General features: G+C 34.3%; 1 protein-coding gene across 2 annotated transcripts in view; it reads left to right on the top strand.

Annotated features, from left to right (window-relative positions):
• Positions 1-12,078, top strand: part of DIAPH3 (diaphanous related formin 3) — a 496,891-nt gene that overhangs the window by 27,153 nt on the left and 457,660 nt on the right. The window contains exon 2 of one of the 2 annotated variants that reach the window (XM_050766531.1): positions 3,538-3,570. The exons of the other annotated variant lie outside the window; for it this stretch is intronic. Coding sequence (XP_050622488.1) covers positions 3,538-3,570 — 33 coding nt within the window. The remainder of the gene's footprint in view (positions 1-3,537; positions 3,571-12,078) is intronic. 2 annotated transcript variants of the gene reach the window in all.

The following is a 12,078-nucleotide window of genomic DNA, read 5'->3' as shown; positions in this document are numbered from 1 at the left end:
TATGAAAGTCTTAATAATGTCTAAAACTGTATGCTTCTAACTTTTTTTTTTTTTTTTGGTAAATATAACCCTAAAAAGTTGCTATCAGGTTATTATTAGTTTTAAAGGTGTTCCTAGTTGCTTCCATTTAATAGTCAATTTTATGTTTCTATTTCCTTTTTGGAGTAGATGTCCACAATGGCTACTCATGAACTGGGTTGATGTTTGCAGTTCCTATTTTCCTGAACTAGAAGATAGTAAAGAGCATTGCTGGTGGCTATAAAACAGAAATACTTCATTTTAAACAATACCTCAAGTTACACCATAAAATCAATATTTTTGTGTTACAAAGTTTTTTCTTATTTTAATTAAGGATATTACCCTTAATATTAAGTTTTGTGTTTACAAAAGTAAGGCTTAAAAGCCTCAGAGTTATCTGAGGATTTAGTCAGTCATTCTCTTCCTTTCTCCCTCTTCTTGGCAATTTCTACTTCATGGAGAGTCCCTATTTTATGTGTATAATACAAACAGGCAGGGCCTTGAGATCATGTAAACTTTCTAATGATAAACTTGCATTTAGTATTAATATTCCAACATCCTACAAAAGAGTACCACTTGATATAGTGTTTACATTTTTTCACTAAGTATTGAGTGTTTATTTTTTCTTTAATTCACGTTTAACGTTTAAAGTAAACTATGATGAGACATTCCAGTTTTTAAGGGAAATTATTAGTGCTTAGATTTATTTAGATTTTTTAATGCTAGCCTATCTTTAGTGGTTTAAGATTGCATGTGTGTACTTAACTATGTAATCTCTATTCTTCAGCAAACTAAATCTTGAAATGAAACCTATTCTGACTTCATTGTTTTGAGGTAGACAAACACAATTCTCAGATCAGTTTTCCAGCTCCTTACTCTGTTAGTCAGTTTCTCCAGTCCTGTCTGGACCCTTGAATTTGCTGTGATTTCCTGCCCTATTGACTTCTCTTGCTGACAATGAGAATTGATAGGTAAGTGTTCTCTGGAAGAGAAGGAATAATGAATTTGACCTTCTTTTCTCTCAGACTCGGTTATACTCTCCACATCTACATCCCTTTGAGTTTTCTTACTTCTCCCTGCAAGATACACCTGCATCTTAATTCTGTTGTGATTCATCACATGTTCTTTGGGAAATATATAGGTTATAACTGGGCTTATGTACATACCTATATAGTTTGAAAACAGATCAAGCCTTTAGGAAATTAAATCTTTTAAAAAGCTATACCCTCAATGAGATAGTTTCAGAATGTATATATTAAAAAAAAAAAAAAAAAAAAACCATGACCAAAAATGGAATCTTGTGTTGCCTTGTTTTTACGTAACAGTGTCTGTTCTTTTTCCTGAACATTGTGAGCCCAGCTGAAATGGTAAAAAGACGGTCTAATTTTAGACCTTTGACAATATATAAAAGTGTTTCTCTTGGATGTTTACAACTGGATTTTGCATCACGTAACTTGCATTTCCAATTTTCCTATCTAGTGTTATTTTCCTTTTACTTTCTGTATCTTTTGTGTAGTTTTTAGATCATAAATCTTGCCTGGACCCTAGTCGTCTTTATTTTAAAATGACTTATCTATTTTTATTGTCTTTTACTTTTAAAAATATCACTTTTGTGGCATTTTCCTGAAGCAACTCAAGCTGGTTTTTGGGAATATTTTATTTGTTTAAATAGATGTTTTCTCTTTATTGTGGCATACCATCCTAAATAGGATTTCAGCTTTATACTTTATTTCTTTGGCTTTACTTTTTAAGCATTAGCCCACTTGGCATGCCATTGTGCCAGAAGTTCACTACATGTCACTTTTTGTTTCTTTGTCACAGGAACTTGAACCCTTTTGAGAGTGGAATGAGATGTGATTGGAGTGATACCTCTGATTGTAGAATAACAAGAGTGAAATGTGGTTAACCAAATGCAATAGGCTGGAAGCCTTTACTGGCGGGAAGGCACACATACAACTGTTAGAGGAAGGGCGCCTCACACAGGCATTGCCCCAGCTCCTTTCTCTGCAAACTCAAGAGCCTTCTACATTTGGGTTTAATTTTAGTAATGGTCTCTGGGGTGACACTCTAGCCCTAAGTTCCTTACATACTTTACGGTCCCGCTCAGGATCCCAACCACTTTTAAGGACCACTGTGCCTACTTGTTAATTTCAAAGGCTGAAGATAGTATTAATTAAAAAAGCAAATTCTATAGCCTGGTATTAAACACTAATCCTTAGTTAATCCACTATTATTACTTCCTTATTCCCAAGTCAGTGTAGGTGATTCTAATTCAACAAGGCCGTTCAATCTGGAGCCTAGTGGTGTGGCTAATGGTCTTTCATTTGGCTACATTTTCTTTGGTATACACAACATTCATTTTAGATCCCAGTTACCTTCTTTCCTTTGTACTAGAAGAAGGAACATCTTGGTGAAAGAAAGGGAGAAGAGAATCTGGGATGGTGATTTACATTGTACGGATTTTTAATCTGGATCATCACTGAGGTAGATTCATGAGCATGAAGGTGTACTTGAGTATACCAACATGAATGATAAATTTCATTCTATTAAGTAAATGTTGAATTTAACTGTGTACCACTTAGTCTGTTAGATAATGGTTGTTAACACCTGTCCTTATAAAAGAGTAGACCTTGTTTCCTATTTAGAAAATGTGTTTTATTCTTTCCTTGCCCCTTTAAAAATTGAATGCTCCAGTGAATTAGAGAAGGGAGAATTGGTAATTGATTCTAGTTACTTGAATACAATATCTTGCCCGACACTGGGACTTATACAACTTAGATTTCTGTGTTTTTTCTCTAAATAATTGTTTTTCTTTTGAGTTGTATTTTGCAGGAAACTATTCACTCTCTAGAATGGTCTTATATTTGTCTAGCAAGATAATCAGCAAAAGGGTTCTTGAAGCTAGCAATGCAATTGAAAATGTCTACTGTCACCACTGGTGATAAATCAAACTGATGTTAAAGATGCAAATAGTCATTTTAGTACATTCTTCTCCGTTACTAGAATTGCTTAAGTTAATTAAGCCAGCAAAGTACTTCATCATCTATTATGCTGCATACTAATGGTAAATTTAAAGTTTCACTGTTTTATAATATGAAAAATTTTCTGAAATATCATCACATTAAAATCTTTTATATCCAGTGTTCTTTTTTGTTTTATTTTTTCTATGTGCCCTCATTCTCAGACAGATCCATTGTGTTCTAAGTTCATATACTTAATGGTAATTAATACTGTTAATTGGGGTAATGTATTTATTGTACCATAATTAATTTTTTAGTTTGTGAGGTTTACAAAGTAAAAAAATTTTAGTAAGTGTTTGGAACTACCGCATGCAGGGTAACTTTTGTCCATCTTTTTGAGAAAGAGATTAAAACTATTATATATAATGTTTTTTTATTGGACTGTCAAAAATTTAATTACGTCCAAGTTAGGATTGTAGAATTTTGAATGTACCCTATTAACTAAAATAAAAAAACTGTTATAAATTACTGATATGATTGCCTTTTTTTTAATTTGCAGCATTTAAATATTAGGACACTGACGGATGATATGGTAAGATTATCCTCAACTTTTCCTTTGTTATGAATCGTAACTAACCATATAACGTTGATGGTGTGCTGTGCTAACATCTTTGAAATTGCTAAAAGTCACAAATATTGGAAACATACTGTTCTTATAGTGCTGAAATAAGAGGTAGAAATGGTAAAATACACTAAATTGTTGGTTTTAAGTTGTAAAGTGAATGGTGGATATGTTAATTTAAAAAATTTATTTAATTACAAATTGTTAGTCAACTTTGAATCATTCAAATCAACTCTCATTCTTTAGGAATGAGTTGCACACTTCAAAAAACGGGTAAAAATAGCTAAAGACATGTCAGCTTTTCAGAAATACGTAGTTGCTAATTAAAGTAAGCCAGACTAAAATATTATGCATGTATATTTTTAAAATTTTGCTTAAAAATGAGAGAACTGGGCATGCTTTACTATGTTTTTTATGTTGAAAATAATAGGGCTTCTCATAGTAAGTAACACTTTAAAGCACCATTATAGATTCTTGCATAGTCAAGTAAGTTTTTCTGAGAAATATATTTTTAAATGTAACTTGTGGTTAATAGTAAAAGAATAACCAGAAGAACAACAACAAAACACAAATAAACAATGACACCAAAAATATGTAAGTGTGTTATAGAGGAAAAAACATGGCCCCCCATTGACCAGGCTTTGCATTCAACTTCACCATATATGAAGCATGAAGAATGCCTAGACCATAGTAAGCACTTAGAAAATAGCACCTCTAATATCCAAAGTACTGTCTTATGTACCTGGTAAGGCAGAATACAAAGATGAATGAAACGTAGATCTTGACATGAATGATTTAAAACATTGTATTACAATGTTGATATGTTTTATTCCTTTGAATAGTACCTAAGAAAAGCATATTTACATATAATTTTCTGGATGACATTTTCATATACTAACACATAGAAATTGGTAACAGTACAGATTTCTCACCTTGCAAGGTAGATGTCTTTATTTTGCAGTTGACAGTATTGAGGCTCAGACAGATTAAGTAGCTTGCCCAAGTGTGCCCAGCTGGCAAGTGGTACAGTCATAGCTTGAATTTTGTTCCACATTGCTTCAAGTCTTATACTTACTATGCTAAGTTAACTCAGCTTGCAAAATGGCTTCTTAAGGCTGATAAACCATCTGCAATTTTTATGTTTGTATTTTTATGATATTCAGTGGTATATTTGTAACAGCTTTGATCTATAATTCATGGAGCATACAATTCACCCATTAAAAGTGTGTAATTTAGTGGTGTTCAGTATATTCAGAAGAATTGTACAACCATTACTACAGTCATTTTTAGAACATTTTTGTCACCCTTAAAAGAAACGTCATGTTCATAAATAGTCCCTCTCTGTTTTCCCTCAACTCCCTCAGTTCTAGGCAACCACCAGTCTACTTTCTGACTATAGATTTGTCTGTTCTGGACATTTTATATAAATTGACTCATATCATATGTGGTCTTTCGTGACTGACTTATTTCACTTACCATAAGGTGTTCAAGGTTCATTCTTACTGTTGCATGTATCAGTACTTCATTTGCTTGCTTGCTTGCTTGCTTTCTTTCCTTCCTTCCTTTCTTTCTTTTTCTTTCTTTCTTTCTTTCTTTCTTTCTTTCTTTCTTTCCTTTCTTCCTTTCTTCCTTTCTTCCTTTCTTCTTTCTTCCTTTCTTCCTTTCTTCCTTTCTTCCTTTCTTCCTTTCTTCCTTTCTTCCTTTCTTCCTTTCTTCCTTTCTTCCTTTCTTCCTTTCTTCCTTTCTTCCTTTCTTCCTTTCTTCCTTTCTTCCTTTCTTCCTTTCTTCCTTTCTTCCTTTCTTCCTTTCTTCCTTTCTTCCTTTCTTCCTTTCTTCCTTTCTTCCTTTCTTCCTTTCTTCCTTTCTTCCTTTCTTCCTTTCTTCCTTTCTTCCTTTCTTCCTTTCTTCCTTTCTTCCTTTCTTCCTTTCTTCCTTTCTTCCTTTCTTCCTTTCTTCCTTTCTTCCTTTCTTCCTTTCTTCCTTTCTTCCTTTCTTCCTTTCTTCCTTTCTTCCTTTCTTCCTTTCTTTCCTTTCTTCCTTTCTTCTTCCTTTCTTCCTTTCTTCCTTTCTTCCTTTCTTCCTTTCTTCCTTTCTTCCTTTCTTCCTTTCTTCCTTTCTTCCTTTCTTCCTTTCTTCCTTTCTTCCTTTCTTCCTTTCTTCCTTTCTTCCTTCTTTCTTCCTTTCTTCCTTTCTTCCTTTCTTCCTTTCTTTCCTTTTTCTTCCTTTCTTCCTTTCTTCCTTTCTTCCTTTCTTCCTTTCTTCCTTTCTTCCTTTCTTCCTTTCTTCCTTTCTTCCTTTCTTCCTTTCTTCCTTTCTTCCTTTCTTCCTTTCTTCCTTTCTTCCTTTCTTCCTTTCTTCCTTTCTTCCTTTCTTCCTTTCTTCCTTTCTTCCTTTCTTCCTTTCTTCCTTTCTTTCCTTTCCTTCCTTTCTTCCTTTCTTCCTTTCTTCCTTTCTTCCTTTCTTCCTTTCTTCCTTTCCTTTCTTCCTTTCTTCCTTTCTTCCTTTCTTCCTTTCTTCCTTTCTTCCTTTCTTCCTTTCTTCCTTTCTTTCTTCCTTTCTTCCTTTCTTCCTTTCTTCCTTTCTTCCTTTCTTCCTTTCTTCCTTTCTTCCTTTCTTCCTTTCTTCCTTTCTTCCTTTCTTCCTTTCTTCCTTTCTTCCTTTCTTCCTTTCTTCCTTTCTTCCTTTCTTCCTTTCTTCCTTTCTTCCTTTCTTCCTTTCTTCCTTTCTTCCTTTCTTCCTTTCTTCCTTTCTTCCTTTCTTCCTTTCTTCCTTTCTTCCTTTCTTCCTTTCTTCCTTTCTTCCTTTCTTCCTTTCTTCCTTTCTTCCTTTCTTCCTTTCTTCCTTTCTTCCTTTCTTCCTTTCTTCCTTTCTTCCTTTCTTCCTTTCTTCCTTTCTTCCTTTCTTCCTTTCTTCCTTTCTTCCTTTCTTCCTTTCTTCCTTTCTTCCTTTCTTCCTTTCTTCCTTTCTTCCTTTCTTCCTTTCTTCCTTTCTTCCTTTCTTCCTTTCTTCCTTTCTTCCTTTCTTCCTTTCTTCCTTTCTTCCTTTCTTCCTTTCTTCCTTTCTTCCTTTCTTCCTTTCTTCCTTTCTTCCTTTCTTCCTTTCTTCCTTTCTTCCTTTCTTCCTTTCTTCCTTTCTTCCTTTCTTCCTTTCTTCCTTTCTTCCTTTCTTCCTTTCTTCCTTTCTTCCTTTCTTCCTTTCTTCCTTTCTTCCTTTCTTCCTTTCTTCCTTTCTTCCTTTCTTCCTTTCTTCCTTTCTTCCTTTCTTCCTTTCTTCCTTTCTTCCTTTCTTCCTTTCTTTCCTTTCTTCCTTTCTTTTTCTTCCTTTCTTCCTTTCTTCCTTTCTTCCTTTTTCTTCCTTTCTTCCTTTCTTCTTTCTTCCTTTCTTCCTTTCTTCTTCTTTCTTTCTTTCTTTCTTTCTTTCTTTCTTTTTCTTTCTTTCTTTCTTTCTTTTTTCTTTCTTTCTTTCTTTCTTTCTTTCTTTCTTTCTTTCTTTTTTCTTTCTTTCTTTCTTTCTTTCTTTCTTTCTTTCTTTCTTTCTTTCTTTCTTTCTTTCTTTCTTTCTTTCTTTCTTTCTTTCTTTCTTTCTTTCTTTCTTTCTTTCTTTCTTTCTTTCTTTCTTTCTTTCTTTCTTTCTTTCTTTCTTTCTTTCTTTCTTTCTTTCTTTCTTTCTTTCTTTCTTTCTTTCTTTCTTTCTTTCTTTCTTTCTTTCTTTCTTTCTTTCTTTCTTTCTTTCTTTCTTTCTTTCTTTCTTTCTTTCTTTCTTTCTTTCTTTCTTTCTTTCTTTCTTTCTTTCTTTCTTTCTTTCTTTCTTTCTTTCTTTCTTTCTTTCTTTCTTTCTTTCTTTCTTTCTTTCTTTCTTTCTTTCTTTCTTTCTTTCTTTCTTTCTTTCTTTCTTTCTTTCTTTCTTTCTTTCTTTCTTTCTTTCTTTCTTTCTTTCTTTCTTTCTTTCTTTCTTTCTTTCTTTCTTTCTTTCTTTCTTTCTTTCTTTCTTTCTTTCTTTCTTTCTTTCTTTCTTTCTTTCTTTCTTTTTTCTTTCTTTCTTTCTTTCTTTCTTTCTTTCTTTCTTTCTTTCTTTCTTTCTTTCTTTCTTTCTTTTCTTTCTTTCTTTCTTTCTTTCTTTCTTTCTTTCTTTCTTTCTTTCTTTCTTTCTTTCTTTCTTTCTTTCTTTCTTTCTTTCTTTCTTTCTTTTTTCTTTCTTTCTTTCTTTCTTTCTTTCTTTCTTTCTTTCTTTCTTTCTTTCTTTCTTTCTCTTTCTTTCTTTCTTTCTTTCTTTCTTTTCTTTCTTTCTTTCTTTCTTTCTTTCTTTCTTTCTTTCTTTCTTTCTTTCTTTCTTTCTTTCTTTCTTTCTTTCTTTCTTTCTTTCTTTCTTTCTTTCTTTCTTTCTTTCTTTTTTTTTTTTTGAGACAGAGTTTCACTCTGTTGTCCATGCTGAAATGCAATGATATGATCACGACTTACTGCAGTCTTGACCTCCTGGACTCAAGCAATCTTCCCACTTCAGCCTCCTGAGTAGCAGCGGGATTACAGACATGCACCACCTCACCTAGCTAATTTTTAAGTTTTTAATTTTTTGGAGAGACAAGGTCTCCTTGTGTTGCCCAGGTTGGGTTTGAACTCCTGGGCTCAAGCAATCCTCCTGCTTTGGCCTCCAAAAGTTTTGGGATTGTAGGTGTTGAGCCACTGCACCAGCCTTATTCACTTTTATTGCTGGGTAATATTCTGTATGATGACATTTTTGAGGTTTATTCATATTTCATGGACATTGCATTTTTGTCTCTTTTAGCACTGCCCTTACTTTCATTATATGACAGTCGTTGTGCTGTGCACTGCCAACCCACAATCTTTACCTTTAGTTTTAGAAACTAGAGTCATGGGTGACTTCGGAATGCCATTCCAGAAGCCACGTTGCTCTATCTTATATTAATAATTGGATTCCTCATTGAGGACTTTCTTAGTTCTGTCTCTGACCTTCCGCCATTCCTCACCTCTCCCTTTATCCTTGCAATTGGCCTTGGTAAGGTAAAAACTTTTGAGTTGTTACCATAATGCCTGGTGCATATCTTCAACAATACATCATTTATTATCTGCCTTTCTCAATAGTTTAAACCTTTTGAAGGCAGGGATGCTATGTAATGAATACTTCTAGTACCTAGCATGCTTTCTGGTACATAGTGAGTATTTTAATAAATTGTTTGTTGAACAAGTGAGAGAGTCACTGCTCTCATAACCTGCCTGGTGTTGGATCTCAGCCTGACTTAGCACTACTCAGGCTTCGCAGAGACAGAGTTTTGCTTTTTTTGCACAAGGTATGGGAGCTGTAATGAGGACCTTCTGTCAGTCTTTCTGACCGCTTGCCTGGATTGCTGAATGTTGCCTTGCCCCTCCTTTCTTCTTAAGTGTACACATGTCTGTCTCTCCTGGATTCCTCATTGACCCTCTTCACATGGACTTGCTGACAGAACTACTGTTTCCTCACTCTCACTGTTCTCTTTTGATCTTGTGCTTTAGCTTCTCTCTTGAGTAGGCCCAGAGTTAGTCCAGGGAAGGATCAAGCAGGTAGCCTAGTTTAGGCATCTGTATCTGTTGCTTTACAGATTTGAGAATAAGCATAGCTATCTTCAACAGGAGACACCAACGAGTAAATTCTTTCTTATTCATTGTTGACTGATGCAGTGTAGAAAGAGCATTGTTGGATTTGGAATCAGAAGATTCTTATTGAAAGACAGAATTTTACTACTTCTTAGCTCTGTTACCTTGGCAAATCAATTATTTGATTTTTCACTTATTTGTAAGTTGGGACTAATTAAACTATTTCTTCCTTTCTCATACAGTTTTGGTGAGTTTCTTAAATTTAAGTAAGTTGACCTGCTGTATTCAGTTCTGTCCCTTTTTACTCCTTTAAAAAATATTTCCTGATATATGGACGGAGAAGTGGTGTGACACATTTGCAGCTGAGCCTTCCAGGGTATATGTGTTACAGATCAATGCAGAGTTGTGAGAAGGGAATGGGTAGCTGGATATTTTGAGGGCTCTTTAAACTATTTCTGGTGTATTAGAGCTCAGGGCAGCATTTGCCAATGATACTTTGATATGTGCTGGCAATATGTTTTCTGATTGAAGTTTGCCCCCTTACAACATATACATTGCATGTATGCTTTCAGTGTAGAAATTCTTAATGTGAATAACCCTTTTTTTGGGCAGAACTTGAGAGAGGCATATAAAAATAGCATTGTGCTGTAGTCATACATTTGAATAACAGTATTTTAGAAACATTAAATGGAAACATCGCGGGAAGCATTAATGTTAAAAACCTATCTCTTTAGTTGTTTTGTTAAGGGTCTGCAAAAGTACTTCATGTTATAAGGTTATTTCTTGAGTTACTATCAGAATTGAATTGCACTGTCTTGTTAAAGGAATAATGGATTACTATAGTGTTGGGTTCCCTAGGCAGAGTAAATAGACTATTAGCAGTGTTTGTGCTATAAATATGAGCATTCTCTTTGTATAAAGTGCAGCTTAGGTGCTAGGGTAATAAATAAAGGTGAATAAATAATTGTTTAGCTTATAACTTCCATTGTTTATACCTGGGTTTTGAAGAAGGTTTTCCTCATAGAGGAAAAAAGTTGGGAGGAGGGAGAGTGAGGGGAGACAGGTTTGAAAAGGTAAGTTGGGACACGTTGAATGTGGATGTGACAATGCTGAATTATCCATCAGTGTGTCCACTGAGTGTTTTTGGAGTCTAGGAGTTGTTTTTGACTTGCTGTTTTCTCCCCTGTCCTTCATAGCCATTTGTCTACAGTATAGTACTTCTATGATCCTCATCTCTTTGTTCTTCTGACTGCAGCCTGCTTTACTGTTGTAATCCCTTGTTTGGCCTGCAGCAATGGTTTTCAAATCTTTTGACTAGGTACTACAGTAGGAAATACATTTTGTTTTGTAGCCTGGCATGCATAAACTCCTAAACTCTGCTTCTCAGTTGAAACAAAAGTTTAAAAACCAATATTTAACATTTCTAAGCAAAATGAACTCATCTTTTTATTTCCATTCCTTTCTCATTTTCTTCACTCTTCTCCATTCCTTAAAAAAAAAACCAAAAAACAAAAAAAAAGGGGATGAGTCTACTAAATTGATTTCATGACCCACAAATGGTTAACAGCTATAGCTAGAAAACCAAACATTGGCCTGCACAGAAACTAGAGGAAGTTATGAGGTCTTTTCATTACTGTCTATAGTTTTATGTAGTTGCATGTAAGAAAGCCAGGTTAGAGTGCCGCCTCTGCCATTTACTAGCTGTATGACTTTGTGTAAATTATGTAGCTTTTGAGCCTTGGTATAGAGATAGTTTAAGGGACAAATTAAGTAAGATGCTTGGTAAACCATGCATTTATAATTTAGTGCTATGATTAGTAACATACACTTTTAAAAACTGAGGTATGATCCAGCAATCTCATTGCTGGGTATATACCCAAAGGAATATAAATTTTTCTACCATAAAGACATATGTACACATATGGTCATTGAAGCACCATTTACAATAGCAAAGACATGGAATCAATCTAAATGCCCATCAATGGCAGATTGGATAAAGTAAGTGTGGTACAAATACACCATGGAATACTATGCAGCCATAAAAAAGAACAAGATCATGTCCTTTGCAGGAACATGGATGGAGCTGGAGGCCTTTATCCTTAGCAAAATAACACAAGAACAGAAAACCAAATACTACATGTTCTCACTTGCAAAGTGGAAGCTAAATGATGGGAACACATGGACACAAAGAGGGGAAAAACAGACACTGGGGCATGCTTGAGGGAGATGGGTGGGAGGAGGGAGAATAGTGGAAAAAGTATCTATTAAGTACTAGTACTAGGACCAGTACCTGGCTGAAATACTCTGTACAACAAACCTATGTGACTTGAGTTTATCTATATAACAAACCTGCACATGTACCTCTGAACCTAAAAGTTAAAAAAATAATTGAAGTATGATTTACTTACAATATAATGCACCAGTAGTGAGTATAATGTGATGAATTTTCAGAAGTATATACAATAATGTGTGCACTAGTTGTGATATGAAATATTTCCATCACCCCAAAAGGTTCCCTCTGTGCCCCCTTGCAGTCAATTCTCTTGTCCCATCCTGACTTTTGACAAACACTTATCAGCATTCTGAACTATAGTTCAGGTTTTAGAATTTCATATAAATGGAGTCATAAAGTGTGTTGCCTTTGTGTCTGGCTCTTTGTTTGGTAATACTACAATTGGTTTAACTATTCAACAGTTTGGGTTGTTTCCAGTTTTCGGCTATTATTAGTAAAGTTGCTATGAGCCTTTGAGTACAGTGTTTTTTTTTTGTGTATATGTTTTTATCTTTGGTGGGAGTCATATAGTAAGTGCATGTTTAACTTGATAAGAAACTGACAAATTGTTTCCCACAATTACTAACGTTGAACATTTTTTTATGTGCTTATTTGACA

Source organism: Macaca thibetana, chromosome 17 (genome assembly GCF_024542745.1).
Source record: "Macaca thibetana thibetana isolate TM-01 chromosome 17, ASM2454274v1, whole genome shotgun sequence".
Lineage (NCBI taxonomy): Eukaryota > Metazoa > Chordata > Mammalia > Primates > Cercopithecidae > Macaca > Macaca thibetana.
This window is presented reverse-complemented; position numbering and strand designations above follow the sequence as displayed.